Below are 22,497 nucleotides of genomic sequence, written 5' to 3'. Positions count from 1 at the left end.
AAAACATTTAACTCCGTTAGACTTTGATTCATTGATATTAAAAACCACAGTGAGTGAAGAGTCTGCAACATATTTTGATGCCTCAATTCTTCTTTCACCGTTTCAGAAAAGTGAAGAACATAGAAATAGAGGCAATGAAGAATTTAGAAATGAAAACTATGAAGCTGCTGTAAACTGGTACTCCAAGGCGATTGAGTTAAGGTATTTGAGCCAAGAGCATAGAACTTCACTTGTTCGCTTGTGCAGACTGAAATTTGCACTAGTTGCTTTGCAAGCCGTTTTGCTCTGTGCTGTTCAAACTGGAGAGGCACAGTAACACAGTGGTTAGCACTGCTGCTTCACAGTGTCAGGGACATGGGTTCAATTCCCAGCTTGGGTCACTGTCTGTGGAGTTAGAATGTTCTCCCTGTATCTGCGTGGGTTTTCTCCAGGTGCTCTGGTTTCCTCCTGCATTCAGAAAGATGTGCTGATTAGGCACATTGGCCATGCTAAATTCTCCCTCAGTGTGCCCGAACAGGCGCTGGAATGTGGCGACAAGGGGATTTTCACAGTAACTTCATTGCAGTGTTAATGTAAGCCCACTTGTGATCAATAAATAAACTTTAAACTGTTTGAACAAAATAAAATGCTTTAATAACAATAGAAAATACTCTATCGGTTTGAAGATATGTAGCAGTCTGACTATTCATCCTAAGAACATAGAGCATGAGTTCATTTTAATTCTGTTTTTAGCTTCCACTTTCAAAATGATTACAGTCTGATGCAGTGCAGCATTTCGAGGATTAATTGTTAATTGATCTCCTGTGGCCAATCTTTATTACAAATTACTAACTGTACCCCATGCTTTCAGCATTAGCTTCTCCAATGTCCTTTTCACTTTACAGGTGAAGAGTGTTACTTCATTTTTATAAGCCATTTTCTCATGATAATTAAATGATCCCAAGTTAATGTAAGTTAATGTAAAAACTGTGTAGAAATTTATGGTTTTTGAAGCTCTGGTTTTCTTAGCTGAAGGTAAGTTGTGGAATAATGATTATATTAATTTTCAATCTCTTTCAGACCTGACAATGAACTTCTTTATGGAAACCGAGCTCTTTGCTTTTTACGAATTGAAAATTACACGTAAGTTTGAAAAATTTATAATAACTAAGTATTTTCTTCAGATGCTAAGTGATATTGCAATAAAAAACATCATTCTAAACCTAAGATTTATTTCAATTAGGTCTGGGAAGCATAAAGTCTCACTTTAGATCTTCATTGAAGTTTCAAAAAGATATAGCAAGATGATTGAAAAAGTGATTAAACTAGACGCACCTTGTCTCTTAATGGAAATTTGTATATCTTGCTCTGCTATACCTTATTAAAAAAAGACTTGAATTTGTATTACACCTGTCAGCCCCAGGAGGTCCTAAAATGCTTTGTAGTTCATTGTTGTCATGGAGGAAACACAGCTGCAAGGTATCACATAAGCACTTCGAAAGTCCAGCCACAAGCTCTCTTCAATTTATATAATTTGTTGCATGTTGCTTGGAAAATTCTCACATTCCATGCTTTAGAATCTTGTTATATGTGGATTTGTTGGACCATGTTCCCCTGATGGGTTAGCATATTCATCCAGCGTTCACTTGTGCATTCTGATCAAAAAGCTCTAAATTCCATGTCCAGTTTATGCCTTTCAGGTGATTTGAGCTGGGACAGTAGTTGGGATGCTGTTGTGTCTCACAACCTTTGGGTGATGGAGAAGAAACTCAACTTGAGGATCCTGTTTCTCTTAGAAATCCAGCAACCCTAGTTGGAAGTGGGTTGAGGTTTTCATAGAATGTTGCAACACAGATCAGGCCACTTAACCATTTGCTGACGCTGGCGTTTTTTTTCTGTCCTTATATAGTAAATTCCAACATTCCTCTATATTTCTTTTTAAATAAAATCTCTACAGTGATAAACTTTGTGATAGGTTGACCATTTCCTCAGTTTCTCCAAGAATGAGTTGCTAAAATATGATGCTCTGTAGTCTAAACTCCAGTGCATTGCACTTCAGCAGAGGTGGAAGGTGTGCAGAAAACTGAACTCGGTAGTTGCTGTACTCAGGAGGCAGATATTATAAAGGGATTTCAAAAAAAAAATTTTTTAATTGAACATGTACTTGGGAGAGATAGCTGAGGACCAAATCTTGACCATTCCTTTGGGCTTTATAGAAAATTGCCAAATTGGTTCTTTTTACCTTAATTTTGGTCAATTCTTTGAGTCATTTCTGGCACACTTTTTGCAGCACACTTCTTGCAAAATACAAAGATTTCATTGAGGGTACTTGCTTCTCCAGATTAAAACCCAGAGTTGAGTAAGACACTCTGGAGAAAGGGTCCTGCACAAGTCAACATTTTTGTAATAAGTGATGAGCAAATGGTTAGTGTAATGTCAGTTCTGACTTGCACAAAAATTAAATCGTAATAGACGGTATGACTTTAGAGTTTCACTAGGGCAACCAGACAGCTACCAAACCAGTTTTGGGTTGGGTGTGACCACATTTTAAACCTGTTCCACACAACAGGTTGCTTAACATGCAATAGTTGGATGATGAAATCTGTGCACAAGGCATCCGTATTGTGCTAAGCACATTGTAAACCCTTTGCTGAAGGTGTTGATTGTTTGTTGAGACACGTTGTAAATGGCAGCAGCAACCCTCCAGTATCTTTAACTTAAACTGAATTTGTCGCATTATTTTTACTAAGTATCACCAGAAAGATTTGCACTTTAGTTGTCAATCTGTTTATCAGTGTTCATTTGAGAATATTATTTTTCTTTAAAGGAAAGCACTTGGTGACGGAAAACGAGCCATAGTCTTGAAACCTCATTGGCCCAAGGTTAGTTTTTACTGTTCTCTCCCCCCACTGCCCTATGCGCAGTCGTACCTTCACCATTATATCCCTCTTAATAATGCTGTTTTCAAATTTCCTGGATATAAGGAAGAACAAAGAACAACACAGCACGGGAAACAGGCCCTTTGGCCCAACGAGCCCGCGCTGCCATTTTAACATATGACGCACAGAGGATAAACTTCTACCGAAACTAATCACTTACGCTGTTACCTCGAATCAGCCTGCAACCCATACTGGAAAATGCAAATTTTGAGGGCATTTGCATCCCAAATCTTATTCAATTGATATAGGTCGTAAGGATGCTATGAATAAAAAACATTATGGAGGGATGTGATCTCAAGCATTTATCATAACTTGGTCATGGTTCGATTGTTAACATTTTATGGTTTTCAGGATTATTTTGTTGTATCCAGTAGCTCTGTCATGGTAATCTTAATATTGCAAATATCTCATTCTTTTCAATATTAGAATATGAACTAATCCTAGTTAGTCCATGTTTGTTCAAGACCAGCTGCAAGATTTTGTTTCAATGAACTTATGAAGTAGGTAACCATGTCAAGCTGATCTAGATCACCCATGACCCTCCCATTTGAATAATTTGGAAACCCTGTATCCACTTACTGTCTCCCTCCAGTAGATATTTTCATTTCCTTTTTGTAGAGGCTAGCGCCTGTTTGAGGAAATAAATTATAAGTGATCCTTCTGCAGATGTTCTTAAAGCACTTGGAGGGTCTTGCACACCATTCCCTTTGGTTGGCTGCAAAAGGTCTGTTAGATGTTTGTTTACTTGATCCAGCACAGATATTATTGGATAACGGAGCAAAAGATTTTTTTCTTATTCATGGAATATGGGCATCATTGACAAAGCCAACATTTATTGCCTGTCCTGAATTGCATTCGAAGGTGAGCGAGTTACCTTTTTGAATTATTGCACTCCGTGAGGTGTAGACACATCCACACTGCTATTTAATAGGGAATTCCAGGATTTTGATACAGGCATGATGAGGCAGCACCAGTATATTTCCAAAGCAAGGGTGGCGATGGCATGGAATGGAACTTGCAGCTGACGATGTTCCCATCAGCGTGCTGACCTTGCTTTTGTAGGCGATAGAGTTCATCGGCCTGTGTTATTAAAGTAGCCTTGGCAAATTGCTGCAGTGCATCTTATAGATGATACAAAATCCAATCGTGGGTGTGAAAGTAATGAAAGAATGTTTAAGCTTGTGTGGGGGGTGGTCTGCAATCAAATAGGTTGCTGTGGATAGAATGGTTGTCAAACTTCCTGAATGTCATGTACGCCAAGTAAATGGAGAGTATTTCATCACACCCTTTCCTGACTTATGGATAGTGGAAAGGCTTCGAAAAATCAAGAGGTGAAGTTATTTGCTGCAGAGTACCCAATGGCTTAACTTTTTCTTGAATGTGCATTTTGTTTGTGGTCAGTGGTAATCCCAAATGGGGGATTCAACAATAGGGTTTGCTTAGGCGAGTTGCCTGTCTCTCACTGAAGATGATTATAGCCAGGTGTGTGTGTGGTACAAATGCCACATATCAGCCACAGCCTGTTGACTAGGTATTTCTGTGTGTGAGCATGCGCTACTTCATACATTTGTGTACAAAGTAATTCGGAATAGCATGTTAGTTTTTTTTTGGTTAGAATAAATGGCAAGTTAATGTACCCATGTGTTTGAAAGTGTAAATGAATTTTGTACACACTTGTACACACTCCTGATATCTTGTGAAAGGAATGTAGCTCCAATTTCTTGTTTTGATGCTTAACTTTAATTTGCCAGGGTCATTATCGCCTGTGTGATGCCTTGTTCTTGATGGGAGAACACAAACGAGCTATTGATGCTAACACCAAAGCTCAAGAGTTGTGCAAGGATGTTTCAGATGGAATTCGGGATTTAATTCAGCAGAAAGAAAGATTCCTTAAAAAGCAGCGAGATGAAAGTAACAGCACTTTTATTTATGCATACACACCTTTTAGATTTACAAAAAGTTCCAAATTTGGTCAATCCTACCTTTAAAAGTCTATTGTTAAATTTTCTTCCTTAACTTTAGCAAGACACACTGTTTGCATTAATGAATGGTGCACAGCACTGGTGTTGGAGTCACTGCATGTCTATCCAATGATAATCCTCCATCAATTATTGGAAATGAATTGGTATGTGTGTTTATATGTAAGAATTTAATTTGACAAAAGAAATGAAGATTAAAATTAAATTTATGTATCTCAATCAGATTTAAATGGTCTATTTATCATTTTGAAGTCCAATTATCATTTGTATTGCAGTTTAATGAAGATCATGCTTGTTTTTGGCAGTGTTTTATCTTATCTAGTGCTTGCACTCTTCAAATTTGATCTATGCATAATTTCTTGACGTGCACCAACTGCATTTTCTACTGATATAAAGGCAAGATGCTGAAATCTGAAACAAAAACAGAAAATGCTGAAGAAACTCAGCAGGACTGACAGCATCTGTGGAGAGAGATTACAGCCAACGTTTCAAGTCAGGATGACCGTTCATCAGAGCTCTGATATTCTCTACTGCCCCTACTCAGATTTTTAGTATATTTTGCCCTTCATTCATGTTCAAAAGGAAAATAAATTGTTGTGAAAAGAAAGTTGTTAGAGCAATACCCTGATTTTTTTTCTCTTTCTGCACTGGGACCACCTTGCTTGTGCCTATACCTAGCATTCTTCTGCATCTGCTTTCTAAGCTTTTGCCTGTGTCTCCCCGCAGTTGAAACTTTGTGACAGAGACAACCCATTTGAAATCAGAAGCTCCTCATGATAGACCATGAAACAGTCATATTTCTATGGTGCTACATGTTTTATCAGTGTGCTGTGCAATTTCAAGAATATTTCTTTGAACAATATGCATTGATAGTAATATGAATTCAGTTTCCTACTTGTCCACCATCCTTCTTGCCACATTGGTCTCCTTTTATCACGCTGCACTGAATAAATGTAAATATTTTCAATCATTACTGCTGCACCATTTTAATGTAAACTAAGTCATTGTAGTTTTTATTTTTGTAGTTCTGAAATATTGAACTCAGTGCTGAATTATACTTATTTGTTCCTGTAATTCAGTTCCAAGATTGAGTCAGTGACTAACCAGGCAGTAATCAAGGAACTTATTTTAATTTGTATTGTTAAACCTTTTGGCCGGAAATCTCCAGTGTCACATGCCGCACTACAGCTGCCAGCGAGAGCGGAGAATTTGACACATGGTCAAATCTCCATTCGCAGCAGCGAACGTATCGGGGAATCCCAACTTTCATCTTTTTATATTCATTATTGTTTAAATTTGTTTTTCTTCAGATCGTGGAAGAACAAAGACTGAGGGATTAAAGGAAGAACTAAATACCAAAAAGTAAGTCTACTTGTATGATAAAGATATGGGCAGCATGGTGGCACAGTTAGCACTGTTGCCTTACAATGCCAGGGACCCGGGTTCAATTCCTGGCTTGGGTCTTTGTCTGTGTGGAGTTTGCACATTCTCCTCGTGTCTGGGTGGGTTTCCTCCCACAATTCAAAAGACGTGCTGGTTAGGTGCGTTGGCCATGCTAAATTCTCCCTCAGTGTACCCGAACAGGCGCCAGAGTGAGGAAACTAGGGGTTTTTCCACAGTAACTTCATTGCAGTGTTATTGTAAGTCTACTTGTAACACTAATAAATAAACTTTAAAACTTAGCTTCATCTGATCCAGATCTCTTGATGTCAAAGATTCAGTTAAGTTTTGTGTTTACCGTTTTACCATTTTAACTACAGGCTACTGTTAAAGTTTATTTCACAATGTTAGTGGTACACGAGCTGCCTGCTTGTGGCAGTTGCACAGTTAAGTGGCTTGTTAGAACTGGTAACTGTTGTTAGCAGGTGGTGACTATGGCCTTTGGAACTTTTGGTAGTATAAATACAGGAGATTTTTGCTAATGCATGGAGTAAGCAGCAGAGTTCAGTTCTGCAGAATTTTACTTCCACAGAGTACCAAACTCGAAGTGCATTGAGCCTTTAGTAGTTTTTTTCTTTCATAGGATTAAGTATTGCTCGCAAGATTAGCATTTGTTGCCCTTTCCTAATTGCCCTTGAGAAGATGGTGGTGAGCGTCCTTTTGAATGACTGCAGTCCTTCTTTTGCAGTTAAACTTTTGGTGCTGTTTGATTTTCAAGCAGAGTTCCAGGTTTTTGGTCCAACAAAAGTGAAGGAAATGCGATATAGTTCCAAATGAATTGGAAGGGAACTTGTGTTCCCATGCATCTGCTACCTTTGTTCTTCAAGGTGGTAGATGTTCCAGGTTTAGGAAGTTCTGTCAAAAGAGGCTTGAAGTGCTGCAATGCATCTTGGAGATGGTACACCTTGCTGCCACTATGCACTAATAGTGGAGGAGTGAAGGTTTAAGCTGGTGGATGAGAGATCGATCAAGTGGGCTGCTTTGTCTTGGGTGGTGTCTAGCTGTTTGGATGTAATAGGAACTGCATTCCTCAAGTATTCCATCATACTCCTGATAGGTAATGGCTTTGGGGAGTCAGAAGGTGAGTTGCTCACCACAGAATCCCAGCCTGTGACCTAATCTTGTAGCCATAATATTTGTAGCTGGTCCGGTTCAGTTACTGGTTGACATCAACCCTCAGCAAGTTGATGGCAGAGGATTCAATGGCAATGCCATTGAATTACTTGAGCTGTGCAGGTATTGCTTATTCAATCGCTGGATCATTTTGGAATGCAGTTCCTGAAATATTGTTAATGATATGTTGCAACTGCTCATAGGAAGAATAAATGTTACCAAGCAGAATTGCTGATGCAAGTACCTATCATTTTTTAAAATTAAACTGTGTATCGTAATTGATTAGATGTAGGACAGGCCAACATTTTGTTATGCACTTACCTGGCTGCCTGTTGAGTGGAGATCCAAAATGCTCGCTTGTTATGTGAATGAGTTAAGCTTTTTATCTTAACTTTACTTTTCTAACATGTGCCTATCCCATTGCATATAAATATACAAGAATTGGCCCCTTTAAACACAAAAGGAGCCGCAACTTTTTATAATGTTTTGTTTTTGTTTTGTGAGCTGCAGGGAACAGTCAAAGTTACCAACTAAGCCATTATATGAAAGCCATAAAAATGATTCCAAGAGAAACCAGGAAAGAAATGGATTAAAGACCCGTCTTCCTCAGTACCCTGAAAAGGTGACAACAAGATATTTAACTGTTGCATGGCTAAACATGTATATTACATATTTATAACATTAGGTTCAAGCCAAGAATCTAAATGAGACAGCCTGTAAAGAGTGCCAACCTACTTGCACCTGCTGTAATTTTACCGGTGACTGAAGGTGTTGGGAGGTTTGCCAGCCTGTGTGATGATTGAGGCTGTTAAGAAGCATTGCTGGGATTTTACCTATGGTCAGATTGGCCCACTCAAAATGTGTAGTCCAGCAGGTTTCACTGGTTGAGTTGACACTTGGTTAAAGAATGGGGTGATGTGTGTTACCTGCTTTCGAGGAAATCATAATGCACGTTCTCCTCCACCGTCCTCCAGCAGGACCCTTGCGTTTCCAACATACCTGGTACGTGTTGATTGCAGCTTTGATTTCTGATGAACTAAAGGATGAATTTTGTTGAGGGACAATCAACAGCGTGTCTTTTGCCTTAATAAAATATTCCAAAGCATTTCACATAGTGTTAGAAAACAAAATTAGACACGATGCATAAAGAGCACAGCCAAAACTTGGTCAAAGATTTAGGGGACAATTCTCCCATCCCGCTGCACTAATATTTTGGCACAGTGGGCCGGGAGAATCACACATGGGCTGATTCACAGGATTCCTGTGAGTGTTCGCGCCATGCTTGTGCCTCCCACGCCTGGAAACTGGCTGTGAGGTGGGACTAGCATTTAAATAGTATTTTACATACCATTTAAATTCTATTAGCAGGCCTAGGACTGAATTCTCTGGGCCCGCTAGCATCTCTCACCCCGCCACAATGTTTCACTCCAGTGGGAATTACCATAGCTCCCCAATTTTGGGGGACTAGCGAGATGACCCAGCAGGAGTGAAGGGGGGTGCATTCAGTACCCATAAGGGGTCAGGTGGCCTGGTATTGGTGTCCACTAGGCATGTGCCCCAGTACTACCAAAAGGGCAAAGTGCCCATGTCCGGAGGGCACCTTGACACTGCTCTCGGCATGGGGCAATGCCAGGGAGTGGGATCTATTGAGGTGCGGCTTGGGGGGTGGGGGTGGGAGTCTCACTTTGCATTGGGGTCTAGTTGGGGTTGGAGGGAGGTCAGCGATTGGGGTGGGCTGTGGGGGTGGGGGGGCTGCTCAGTAGGTGTTCGGGCCTGGCCTGCGAATGGATGGGGGGCTGCGGCTGGGCCTTGAGGAGGTTTGAGGGAGCAGCACTACGGGAGGTTCCGGGCTGGCAATCGATAGACTGACACTTTGGGGGCCACTAAGCATGCGCAGAATCCCGCTGATTTCAACCCCGCCAGCGGGAATAGGCCCCATCCCCTGAAATCTAATGAGATTCACGCTGGTGGCCTCTGCATTGCACAGAGTGAGAGAGATTCTAGTGTGAACTCTCACTGACAAAAAACAGCATGAACTATTCCAGTTTTCCCACATATTCTACACTTAGAAATTTTTTGGGAGAATCACCCCCTTACGTTTTAAGCAGCGTCTTGGAGGAAGAAAGAGTGATAGCTCAGCAAAGCTTTAGGAAGAGAACCCGAGAGCTTAGACTCCAGGCAGCTGAAGTTAACAAGATAAGTACAAATGCCAGAAATTTGAAATAAAGAGACAATTACTGAAAAACACACATAGCTAGTGTCTAAAGGACAGCTGAAGGCTGCCTGGAGAATAATGGAGAAATTAAAATTGGGGATGCTGAAGACTATAGTTAGATGAGCACAGATAACTTTCAGGGCTGTAGGACTGGGAAGGAGATTACAGGGATAGGGAGAGGCATGGCCATTCAGAAATTGGAAAACTTTTTAACTTTTGAAGATGCAAACAAAACTGGTAACCTCGGATTACTTTGTTTTGTTAGGCTCTGATGCCAATAAATGATCCAGACAACATAATGAACAAATTGAAGTCTCTGATTCATGACGGATATATCGCCTTACTGGACAAACGTGCCCACAACGCCAAAAATGCTTTTTTAAAAGTGCTGAAGCTAGTGGATCCAGAACAGCTTGAGGTATGTTTACGATTATTCTGCCCATGATCTAATTTTGGAATTTGTTTTTGCATGCTAAACAACGAACTTGAGTACGAGGCCTGCCCTTTCATCTCTACTTCTGTCGTGAACAAAATAATATTAAATATATAGAAAATCAGTGTTCCCATTTAGCAGCTTTTAATTTCATGTGGAAGCTTGATATTACCAATTCTAATATAATGAATTTCCTCACCCAACTGATCCCAACAAAAGCTGCTAGTGGAGGCTGGTAATTATGATACACTCGTAGCACTTAAATTAATGAATGGTTTAATATTCCCCTTACTGTTCTTATCATTGTGCATTTACTGTTTAGTTGCAGTCTGTCTTTGAGCATTGAAATGCTGAACAGCGCCAGTGAACCCCCAGTCAAGTACCCTCTTCAGACAGTTGTAGGTAATTGACTTTGTTCTGGGTAAGCTTATCTTAGCCCCAGATTCCCCTTTTTTAACAAAATACTTTGGAGCCACCTTCTTTAATACTGCTGGACTTCATCATAGAGTATGGGGATCCGCAATATAAATTCCTGGACTGGTGCCTTCATATACAGAAATTGGTGATATTAATCTAGTGACACATTATCAAGTTATGTTGGGTTTTCAATGCGATCTACAGCTACCAGTGAGAGAGACCTTTTTGTTTAGTTACCTGGAAAGCAACTGCAGAGTTAATAAGATAAGTACAAATGCCAGAAGTTTGAAATAAAGAGACAATGACTGTAAAACACACATGGCTAGTGTCTAAAGGACAGATTCTGAAGGAGGTTCTCATCCAAAGTAACGGAATGCCTTTTCCTCGAGCCACAGACCTGCTCCGTTTTTCCATATTTTCTGTTTTGTGCTGTCCAACATTTATATAGCATCTTTTAATGTAATAAAATATCTCAAGTCGTTTCACAGAAGCATTATGTAAATCATTCTGAATAGCGGTTTTTATTAAAACCTACCACTTGCCTATCAGTTTACCCCACGTGAGTTAACAAAGCTAAAGCAGCCATCTAATGAAATTAACACATGACTTTGAGGACAATCTTGAACTTGGCAAAGCAGCCGGTACTCAGTAGCAACTATGATTTTAGCATTTTCATTCTAAGTGCTGATTCTGGGTGTAATTCAGATCCGACTTAGAAACCTGTTCTCAAGCGCCCCCGTTGGCACTCAGCCTGAAAAATCACGGGTCTGAATCGAGCTCTGGGTGGGGCTCAGTGTGCCCAAAACGATTGGAGCTCTGAACTGCAAACGCGCAGTTAGAAAAGATTTGAAAAAGTGCATCCGTGTCAGATCGCTCCCGAGCCACAGAAAATGGCCTGGGAGCGAAAAGCAGGAGTGATGGCCCCCACAGACATCACTGTCCTCCTTATCCACCCTCTCCCCTGCTACCTAGAACGATCACGAACTACTGCCTCCTTACCCCTCCACCAATCGCCCGCAGAGTGGCAATGAACCCCCCCCCCCTTTCTCCACCCACCCCACCAAAGATCCATCTGTTCCCCCCCCCCCACCCCAACCCACCAGTGAGCAATTGCCCCCCCCACTGCTCCCCCACTAGAGATATATCTGCATGGGTTTCCTCTGGATGGCTCTGGTTTCCTCCCACAGTCTGAAGGACATGCTGGTTAGGTTTATTGGCCGTGCTAAATTTTCCCTCAGTGTACCTAACAGGTGCTGGATTGTGACGACTAGGGGAATTTCACAGTAACATCATTGCAGTGCTAATATAAGCCTGATACTGATAAAATAAAAAAAGAACTTCTATATCATTATTATTTTCTCTTTTAAATGAACTTTTTTACTATTTTATCAGCTGAAGTCTTAGTGTCAAGTCTTGACAATTTACTGACAAAATCTTATAATTTAGTTACAAATTTAAAAAATCTACAGCAATCAGATAAAGTTGACATCAAACCACCTAAGGAGATTTTAGGGCTGATAACTGCTTAGTTATAACTGAACTCCCATTTTTCAACATGTTTGACCTTCTTTGGGGAGACCTTACTCAAATCAGTTTCAGTGAATGGTGGGCAGCATTTCACCTTCCTAAGCAGGCAAGTTTGCTGAACAGGGGCATGTAAAATGCCGTAGACCCTTTTCTCTGCAGCACAATCATTTTACTAATGGCAAAGAGGGGTTGGCCAATTAAAATACGGCTTCTGTTTTACAGGTGATGGGCTGATGCCGCTGGGAGGCTGGAAGCCCATAGGTAATGCTGTCCAAGCAGGGAAAGAGCTCCTTTATGGACTTCCTCTTTCGATAAGAAGTCCCCTCAAAGCTGGAAACAACCCTGCTTTTACGCTGTCTCCACTGAGTCCCAATCACTCCTTTGCCAAGCCTGGCTGCCTGGCCCCAGTGCACACTACCCCACATCCCCTCCCTTCTTACCTTGCATCCAGCTTCAGCAGTCTGTGCAGTGGCTATTCCTCCAGGATGGCCGTTAGCTCTTGGAGATGGGGCTGCTTCCCCAGATCGGGTCAAAAGTAGTTAATGTCCCAACAGATGTTAAATCACTGCAGGACAATGGGATTGGGCAGCAGCAGATGTTATGCCCACTTCAGTCCATGGGACAATATGCTGAGTGTAAAATCCAGCCTATAATTTCCAAGAATGTCCTGTTTTAAGTAAAGGGCAAATCCCTGGATTCTAATCAGTTACTTATGCCAAGGTGGTGAATAGTTACTGCATATCTAAATGTTAATCATTTTTGCCTTTTCTAGGAAGCATCTTTGTCCACTAATGATTATGTGATAATTACTTATGGTCATGCCTGTGCCCTCCTTGGCATTGGACTACCTGAGGTAGGACCCATCATTTTCTAAGTTTTTCTGTGAGTTGTCAGTTATTAATATGTGAGTATGTTTGGAATGTATTTTGTATGAAGTAAATTATCATGACCTAATCAGTGGACTCATTGGTGATATTCGGTAATCTTTACCTCCTCCTGATGGTTGCGCTGACGTATAATTCCCGTCATTTGCCATCAGTGCAAGTTTTTCCCTTTTGAATCTTGACATTGAATGTTAGTGTGTTATTGAATTCTGGGAATGTTCCTTGTCAAGTGCTTTCAACCAATATTCTCTCAAGGGCTTCTTTTTTACACTCAACCTTTGGGTGCCAGTGAGGAGCAGGAATCCAGGGTAGTTTTCTCCTCTTATGCAGACGGTATTGAGGTGAATTGCATTTTCTCCATGGCTAATCAGATCAGCTTAACCAAACCAGGGATAAAATTTGGGGCCTCTGCCTCCATACCCTAGGACGCCCGCTGACCCTTGTGTAACATAATGCATTTAACACTGGGAACCCTATGCACGTAAAGCATTTTCTACCTATACCTAGGATCACCACCATCTGAAAAAATAATGAGCACTTCTTCCAATCCCCCATTAAAAAAACAGACCAAAACAGGTACAGAATGTTATGGTATGTTTTAACAAACTGCAGGGAATAATTTGCAGCATGCTGGATGAAGTCAAAGATGCAACATGCATAAGTGAATGTAACATATAACAAAGCCATTGTACAGGAAGAAGCCAAATGGTTTTGGGTGTCCCTACAATAAAAAATTAATCCACTTAGAAAATTTTAGTTTAACTTGCTAAGCAATTGTAAAGATGAACATTTCACTTTGTAGAAAAAAAATCATTAAATGGCACTTATGTTTGCAGTAGCAGATAAACATGCATGCTACCTCGAGCATGACTGCTTGGTGGTTTATCATTACATGATTTTCATGCATTGCATGCACTTGCAAAATCTTAAACAGTATATATTGTTGCGTACACAGCAATATCAAATAATAGCAACACCATTTGGTTTGCATTTTTCCCTACTGAGGTGTACCTACTATATATTTGAAAAGGAAATTAAAATGTTTCCTGACTGATAGAAAAAAGTGTTCTCCGTGTGACACTAGTAATTAAGGCATTAGGTGGGTTTTTTCTCACCAGAATACTGATCGTTCTTTCTAAGCTGCCTCCTTCAGGAGGACTGTACGTCTAATACATTGTACAATCCTGAAGAACACAATACAATGAGAAATCCTTATTCAAATCTAAGCTAAATGTGCACACACGTTTTTAATTAGCAGAACTTACAATGTATCATTTTGTTTACCATTCCAATAAACTAACTTATGGGGGGGGTAGTGGCATAGTGGTGTGGTTACTAGACTAGCAATCCAGAGACCCAGTGTAATGTTCTCCCAACCTGGGTTTGCATTCCACCATGACAGATGGTGAAATTTGAATCCAATGATCACCATGATGCCATTGTCAACTGTGATAAAGACCAATCTGGTTGACTAAGGAAGTCTGTTATCACTACCCAGTCTGTCTTACATGTGACTCAGCAATGTAGTTGGTTCTTAAATGCCTTCTTTAAAACAAACCACCCAGTATAATTAAGGATGGGTAATAAATGTTGGCCCCGTCAACAATGCCCACATCCAGTGAATAAGGAACAAGTAAAAACTACACTGTGGATCCCCAGCCAACCAAATCAATTGCTATTTTAAGATACTCTAGCCCCAATTGCAAATTCATGACCTAAGGACCAAGTAAAACAGATCCCTACATATGAACTTGCCCCAGCATGTAAGTTAACTGTTGACAGCAAACCTTAAGTATTATCTTCCTTATGGGTATTTGTAGTTTATGCTTGGTAGGTATTTACCGTGCATACTTTGTTGTTCTGGAGTCATTAATTCCTAACTTGTCTGACTAGGAGCTGAATGAAGCGGAAAATCAATTTAATAAAATCTTGGAACAGTTCTCACAACAGCGGCTTGACTGTTTGGCATTCTACGGCCTTGGCAGAGTGTATTTCCGGCAGAACAGGTTCGTGTCAAAGAAAATAAAAGTGCAAACGTGGAAAGTGGCAAAGTGGGAAGCTCTCTTGAATTGGCAAAATATAACAAGTGGTGTTCTTCGGAGATCTGTACGGAACCACTGGTTTCCACTATTCATGACCGAATTATGGTCATTGAATTAATATGTTCAAAGTTGCAGTTGACAGTAAATTGTGTAGATTGGAATAGAAAATTGTAAAGGGACATGAATTAAGTGGGTGAACATTGGTTTGATTTCATTGGTGGGGGGGTAATCTACTTCAGATCAGATAAAGGCAAATTCAGGTATGAGGAGAAACTAGGTGTTGTTGAAGAGCAATGTGATTGAGGTATCTTTGTGCACAATTACTAAAATGTAATGCAGAGATACAAAAAAGTGACCAAAAAGACCAATGAAATGTGGCCTTTTATTTCCAAGGATGTGCATTACGAAAGTCAGGAAGTAATACTTAAGTTGGGCCTTGGTTACACTTCATCTGGATTGTGTGTTCGGTTTTGGGCACTACATTTCGGGCTCGGGGCCATAATGCAAATTCACCAGAGTGGTATCATAGCTTAAAGGGTTAAGTTACAAGGGTGTGCCTAATGAAATTGCTCTATATTCTTTCAAGGGTCGAAAATTAGGGGTCATGAGGACCCTCATCCCAGAAACGAATCTGAGGAAATGAATAACCTATTTCTGACTCCACTTTCCTGTGTTATCCAGGGTCAGTGGTTATGATAAGTTCTGCTTTGTTCCCTTTCAGGAACTAGTAACAATTTGTGTAGCAGTTTCCTTCAGTAATTAATGATGTGGAGATGCTGGCGTTGGACTGGGGTGGGCACAGTAAGAAGTCTCACAACACCATCACTCATCTGATGAAGGAGCAGCACTCCAAAAGCTCTTGCTGCCAAATAAACCTGTTGGACTTTAACCTGGTGTTGTGAGACTTCTTACTGTGCCCACCCCAGTCCAACGCCGGTATCTCCACGTCAGAGCCTTGTACAGTTACAGCTTTGGTCCCATTAGATAGCTTATTCTGAGCTGGATCATACTGTGATTGTCTACTCTTCCCAACTCCCTCCTCTTCCCCCACAACATTCCCTATCCCACTGCTCCCTCAATCTGCTGCCTAGAATACAGCTGCAACTGATTGAAACGCATCAGAATTCTACTGCCCTGCCCGTCATGGAACCGGAGCGGACGAGGGAGGGACAAATGAAATGACCGTTGACCTCAGGCGAGATTTTCTGGTCACGGATTGAGTGAGGTCGTAAAATGCCACCCACAGTGTTGGTTTTTGTTTCTTCTGATTCTTCTCCATTTTCTATTGTGGTTTTCCCTCCAGATTTGCTGATGCTTTAGACCCATTCATGAAATCCTTAACTATGGTAAACCATAAGATTGTTCCAGGCATACTAACATGGCCCACAACAACTGTTGTTATTGAAGAAACACAGGATGAAAAATTAAAGGTAACTGTTTTAATGATATGGGGCGAGATTCTCCAGCCTCCCAGCTGCATGTTTCCCGCTAGCAGGAGCTGGCGTGTTGTCTGATAGTGACGGGATTCTGTGGTGCCGCCACTTGACATCACCCCATTCTGGTTGAAATCCGCAGGTGAGGGTGCACTACCGGCGGGACCAGAAAATCCTGCTGGTGCGAACGGCTGGAGAATTCTGGCCATGCTTTTTATTTACTCTTCTAACAATTAATTAAACTTATAGGGCGAAGAGTAGGCCTTGTTGGGCCATTGAACCTCATATATCATTTTGTCATAAGCTGTATCAACTTTCTAAGTCTCTACCACCCTTTGAAACACCTGAATTGAATTTGTAAACTTCTATTTTCTACATTTTCTCTTTGTGAAGGCTATCATGGATTTGGTGAGTGGGATTTTCCAGGTCCCCACACAACATATTTTCCCGTGGCAGAGACAACTCACAATTTTCCGCCTGTGGGATCTCCCAGTCCTGCCAATGTTTACAGCATTTTGCATGGCTTGTCTGCCCCATCACTGGGGAAACCCATTGCGGGGTGGTCTGAGGTCACCTTTGGCAGGATGGGAAAATCCTGCCCAATGTCTACCTTGTAAATTCTCTATAATATTCTAAAATAAACCTTGTGACTTCTCCAGTCTCATAACCCGCAAGATCTCTGCATTCATCCACTTTTGGCCTCTGTACAACATTGATTTTTAATCATATTACTGATAATTGTACCTTCAGCTGCCAGACCTTTAAGCTCTGAAATTCGCTCCATTATCTCTCTCTGCCTCTTTCCTTTCACACTTACATTTATCTCAAAGCTGGTGTCAAATTTTATTAATGCTGCTGTGAAATGACTTGGTATGTTTAGCTACATTAAATGTATATTATGTTAACATTTACATTTCTTTGGGCAGGGCATCCAATATTACAAGTGTCAGGGCATTTCATGCGTTCATGCAGAATCGATGGGCCAAGTGGCCTGTTCTGCACTGTAGTATTCTATGTAACTACAATCACACTTGCTTGCTTCTATGTTTTGTATCTATGATGATGAGCATCCCACCCCTCTTTTTGATTGCATTTTGCACTTGTTAACTGGGTTTTAATGACTTAGTACTTAGACCTGTGTACTACATTTATTGACCCAACCTTGTGTTCCCATGTTTTGGTTGCTCTTTCAACTTCTTTTCTGGTGTCAAAGGTATTCTACTTCACTTTAAATGGCATCTGCTGCCACTCAGCTTTACGAGAGGCAATGCCCTAGTGGTATTATCACTAGACTATTAATCCAGAAACTCATCTAATGTTCTGGGGGCCCGGGTTTTCGAATCCTTCCATGGCAGATGGTGGAATTTGAATTCAATAAAAAATATCTGGAATTAAGAATCTACTGATGACCATGAAACTATTGTTGATTGTTGGAAAAGCCCATCTGGTTCAATAATGTCCTTTAGGGAAGGAAATCTGCCTTCCTTACGCGGTCTGACCTACACGTGACTCCAGAGCCACAGCAATGTAATTGATTCTCAACTGCCCTCTGAAATGGCCGAGCAAACCATTCAGTTCAAGGACGACAAGGGATGGGTAATATATGTTGGCCAGCCAGTGATACCCATGATCCACGAATGAATTTAAAAAGAATTAATGCTGGTGCGGCCACCAATGCTGGAAAGATAAAAATTTGGGATTTTCAAGAGGTGCAGATATTTGACAATGTTCTAGGACTGGAGGGAATATCTCCTATATAATGGATATAAATCTTCTAAAGCTTGAATAGATTTGGGGTAATATTGGAAGGAAGCAACATTATACCAAAGTAAAAGGTAGGTAGCTAAAGGTCCAATGAGTTTCATCGGTACTAGGAAATTTCAACAGAAATCAGTCAGGGACAGAGTAAGTGAGAATACAGAGTACATGTTGTTAAGAGCAGGTCAGCATTTGTGAAAATAAATCATTTGCAAAGTTCTCCTATGTGACTAGAATCTGCTTCTTACCTTATCTCTCAAACTGTTTCCTATCTTCACTGCGACGTTGGCTCCAACTGCAGGTGCCTCAGTGAGTGAGTAATAAGCTGAGGAAACCTTCCAAATATATTCTAAAATCTATATATTTAAAATCCATTGATTCTTCTGTATCCACTTCATCAGGAGCTATTGAAGAATTTTACACATTTATTTTCACAAGTGCTGACCTACTGTAAACAACATGTACTCTGTGTTCTCATTTACTTTGTCCCTGACTGATTTTCAGTTGAAATTTCCTAGCACCAATGAAACTCATCGGACATATAACTACGTATCTTTTAGTATAATGTTGCTTCCTTCCGATACTACCTCCAAATTTATTCAAGCTTTAGAAGATTTATGTCTATTATATTCCACCTTCCTGAACTATTTCATCTAATACTTTTAGATAAGCCCACGCCTAGATATTTATCTAGCTTCAATATTGTCGATTACAATTTTTTGACTTATTCCGGCAAATGTATGTTCATGCAGATAAGTGTGTGCTAATATATTTCAAGAGGAAAAAATGTACCCATTGTAGGTCAGTCTCTTGGGCTGACTTGTTCTTTTCCAGGTGCTCTGCTGTGAAATTTAAACCTCTGCCATCCCTAGATTCTTCAGCATTTTAAAAAGTTTTCTTTCATTTATGACAACTTGATTCACCTGTCTCATTCCTCAATCTTGCTGGTATCCTGCAGTATAGACCTTAGTCCAACATCTAGATTTCTTAATGAAAACAAATGTATTATTCTGTTTGATTGAAAACTTTCAATGTAAATTTGCTCCTTATTTATGTAACTTCCAGGCAATGTTGGAAGAATACATAGGGAAGTGCCGATTCCCTCCAGAATCTGATGCAACCTGCCGCTATCAACATTGCCAAGGACATTCTAAGGTCCAAATATACTTCTCAGACCCAGATTTTAAGGTAATGATTTTTTTAAATGTAAATAGCACATGCAAAGCAATTTTAATAGAGAAATTCACTTGGGTTGGGCAGTTAATGCTGGCCTGGCTAGCGCCACTGGCGTCTTATGAAAAAGTAAACTTAAAAAAAAAGTAAGTTGGACTTTTACTAGTTTCTTTGCCAGTCACAATTACCTCTGATTTTGTATTCAGCTTAGTCAATAAAACGTCCATTGTATCTGGAAGAAATTAAGTACTTTTTCTAACTAGGCAATACATACCACTTGAACATTTTGATTCTTGCATGTCAGGGTTTTATTCAAGTGATGTGCTATCTACAGTGCCGTGTGGAATACCATATCAACTGTTGGAAGAAATTGAAGGCAACATCCTTTGAAGATAAAAATGACAAGGTTAGTTCCCTTTATAAATGGAGGTTGATACATATTTATGATATTTCAATAATAATGTGAGCATGGATGTGATTGTGCACAAAATGAATAGATGAGTGGCTGAGTTTTACAGTAACCTGAAATGAAACTGCATTCACAATCAAAACGCTTGCAGCATTTACATTGATTCTTTGTCAGTCCATTATCATTTATAGAACACAAATTATATAATTTTGCTTGTTCCCATCCAAGTACTGCTAAATAATCTGGTGTGTGTGGTAGCTCCATCAATCCCGTTTCAAGATTGATAGGCAGGTGATACCTCTATAAAAACAAAATAAAGATAAAACGATGGTAATCACTTTTGACAAAGTACATTAGCTGAATGTAATTTATTTTTGCAGATATGGTTGATATGCAGAAATGGACGGCATGGTGGCACAGTGGTTAGCACTGTGACCTCACAGCTCCAGGGTTCATTTCTGGTCTGTGTGGAGTTTGCACATTTTCTCCATGTCTGTGTGGGTTTCCTCTGGGTGCTCTGGTTTGTGTGCAGTTTGCACATTCTCCCTGTGTCTACGTGGGTTTCCTCCTGATGCTCTGGTTTCTTCCCACAGTCCAAAGATGTGCAGGTTTGGCGGATTGGCCATACTAAATTCTCCTTAGTATCCTAGGGCGTGTAGGCTAGATGGATTGGCCATGGTAAATATGTGGGGTTACAAGAATAGGGTGGGCAGAGGGGCTAGGTAAAATACTTTGTTAGAGAGTCAGCACAGACTTGATGGTCCTAATGGTCTGCTATGCATTGTAGAGATTCTATCATTAAAATGTAGTTTGTTTTTGATGTTCAACTTGGAAAGCACCAAGGCAAATGATATATTTATTTTGAGTGATGTGATCTAAATTGAATTTACTCATGAACTTCAAATTGTACCAAGTAGAATGTATATCTCACACTTTTACAGGCAATTATTGCACAGCCCATATTCCAAAATCTACTTTTGTTTTAGTGACAATGCAATTTTTATCACAAATATAAATGAGGAAAGATTCTGTGCACATTTTAGTTCAGACATTCAAATCTAGAAGTACTAGCATTGAAATATCCAATTAGTACTTAAATGATTCTAAATTTTCTCACCCCTAATTTATCTGGAAGTGGATCTATCTATCAATCAAAATTTTATGAAGAACTGCTTTCAAATCAGTCCTGAAAATGTATTTACTAATTTGAACCAGTGTCAGCTCTTGGAATTTAGTTTATGGGATTTAATTTTTCTATTCTGTTTGCTATCTTTTATGACTCTTAGATCATCACTTTCAAGACTGCAAACCACAGATTCTTCAGTCTTTTCTCATAACAGGGTCTAACACAAGGAAATTAGCCAAACACCTTTGCCCTGCATTGCTTCCTGTATGATTATTTCCTTTGTATCTTAAACGTAGAACACTACAGCACAAACAGGCCCTTCGGCCCACAAGTTGCGCCGATCACATCTATGCCTACCACGCCATAGAACTATCTGTAACTTCCAATGCCATTAGATCCCATATACTCATCCAGAAGTCTTTTAAAAGACCCTAGTGAGTTCGCCTCTACCACCACCGATGGCAGCCGATTCCACTCACTCACCACCCTCTAAGTGAAAAACTTACCTCTAACATCTCCTCTGTACTTGCTTCCCAGCATCTTAAACCTGTATCCTCTCGTAGCAACCATTTCAGCCCTGGGAAATAGCCTCCGAGAATCCACCCTATCTATTCCTCTCAACATTTTATAAACCTCTTATCAGGTCGCCTCTCAACCTTCGTCTCTCCCGGGAGAAGAGACCTAGCTCCCTCAACCTATCTTCATAAGGCATGCCTCCCAATCCAGGCAATGTCCTTGTAAATCTCCTCTGCACCCTCTCAATAGCTTCCACACCCTTCCTGTAGTGAGGTGACCAGAACTGCGCACAGTACTCCAAGTGGGGTCTGACAAGGGTCCTATAAAGTTGCAGCATTACCTCCTGACTCCTAAACTCATTCCCTCGATTAGTGAAGGCCAGTACACCATACGCCTTCTTGACCACATCCTCCACCTGCGAGGCCAATTTAAGAGTCCTATGGACCCGGACCCCAAGATCCTCCTGCTCTTCAACCCAGCTAAGACTCCTACCCTTGATATTGTACTCCTGCATCCCGTTGGTCCTGCCAAAATGGACCGCTGCACGTTTATCTGCGTTGAAGTCCATCTGCCACTTCTCCGCCCAGTCTTGCATCCTATCTATGTCACGCTGCAACTTCTGACATCCCTCCAGACTGTCCACAACACCACCAACCTTCGTATCGTTGGCGAACTTACTAACCCATCCCTCCACTTCCTCATCTAGGTCATTTATGAAAATGACAAACAGCAAAGGTCCTAGAACAGATCCCTGGGGCACTCCACTGGTGACCGACCTCCATGCAGAAAAAGACCCACCCACAACCACTCTCTGCCTTCTGCAGGCAAGCCAGTTCTGGATCCACAAGGCCAAAGCCCCTTGGATCCCATGCCCTCTCACCTTCTCAAGAAGTCTTGCATGGGGGACCTTATCAAACGCTTTGCTGAAGTCCATGTAAACCACGTCCACCGCTCTTCCTTCATCAATGTGTTCAGTCACATTTTCAAAGAACTCAACTAGGCTCATGAGGCACGACCTGCCCTTGACAAAGCTGTGCTGGCTATTCCTGATCATTCTCTAAATGCTCATAAATCTTGTCCCTCAGAATCCTCTCCATCAATTTACCAACCACTG

At 40.7% G+C, this 22,497-nt stretch overlaps 1 protein-coding gene across 4 annotated transcripts in view; it reads left to right on the top strand.

Moving 5' to 3' along the window:
* Window positions 1-22,497, top strand: part of ttc3 (tetratricopeptide repeat domain 3) — a 98,392-nt gene that overhangs the window by 29,238 nt on the left and 46,657 nt on the right. For all 4 annotated transcript variants that reach the window (XM_080203733.1, XM_080203731.1, XM_080203732.1 and 1 more), the window contains exons 9-20: window positions 107-201; window positions 1,060-1,122; window positions 2,807-2,861; window positions 4,670-4,829; window positions 6,208-6,259; window positions 7,961-8,072; window positions 9,931-10,083; window positions 12,815-12,895; window positions 14,820-14,932; window positions 16,272-16,398; window positions 19,225-19,347; window positions 19,637-19,738. In XM_080203733.1, the coding sequence (XP_080059859.1) occupies window positions 107-201; window positions 1,060-1,122; window positions 2,807-2,861; window positions 4,670-4,829; window positions 6,208-6,259; window positions 7,961-8,072; window positions 9,931-10,083; window positions 12,815-12,895; window positions 14,820-14,932; window positions 16,272-16,398; window positions 19,225-19,347; window positions 19,637-19,738 (1,236 nt within the window). The remainder of the gene's footprint in view (window positions 1-106; window positions 202-1,059; window positions 1,123-2,806; window positions 2,862-4,669; window positions 4,830-6,207; window positions 6,260-7,960; window positions 8,073-9,930; window positions 10,084-12,814; window positions 12,896-14,819; window positions 14,933-16,271; window positions 16,399-19,224; window positions 19,348-19,636; window positions 19,739-22,497) is intronic.

Source organism: Carcharhinus amblyrhynchos, chromosome 15, assembly GCF_965287045.1.
Source record: "Carcharhinus amblyrhynchos chromosome 15, sCarAmb.v2.hapA, whole genome shotgun sequence".
NCBI classification, from domain to species: Eukaryota; Metazoa; Chordata; class Chondrichthyes; order Carcharhiniformes; family Carcharhinidae; genus Carcharhinus; species Carcharhinus amblyrhynchos.
Note: the sequence above shows the minus strand (reverse complement) of the source record. Positions and strands in the feature narration are given on the sequence as shown.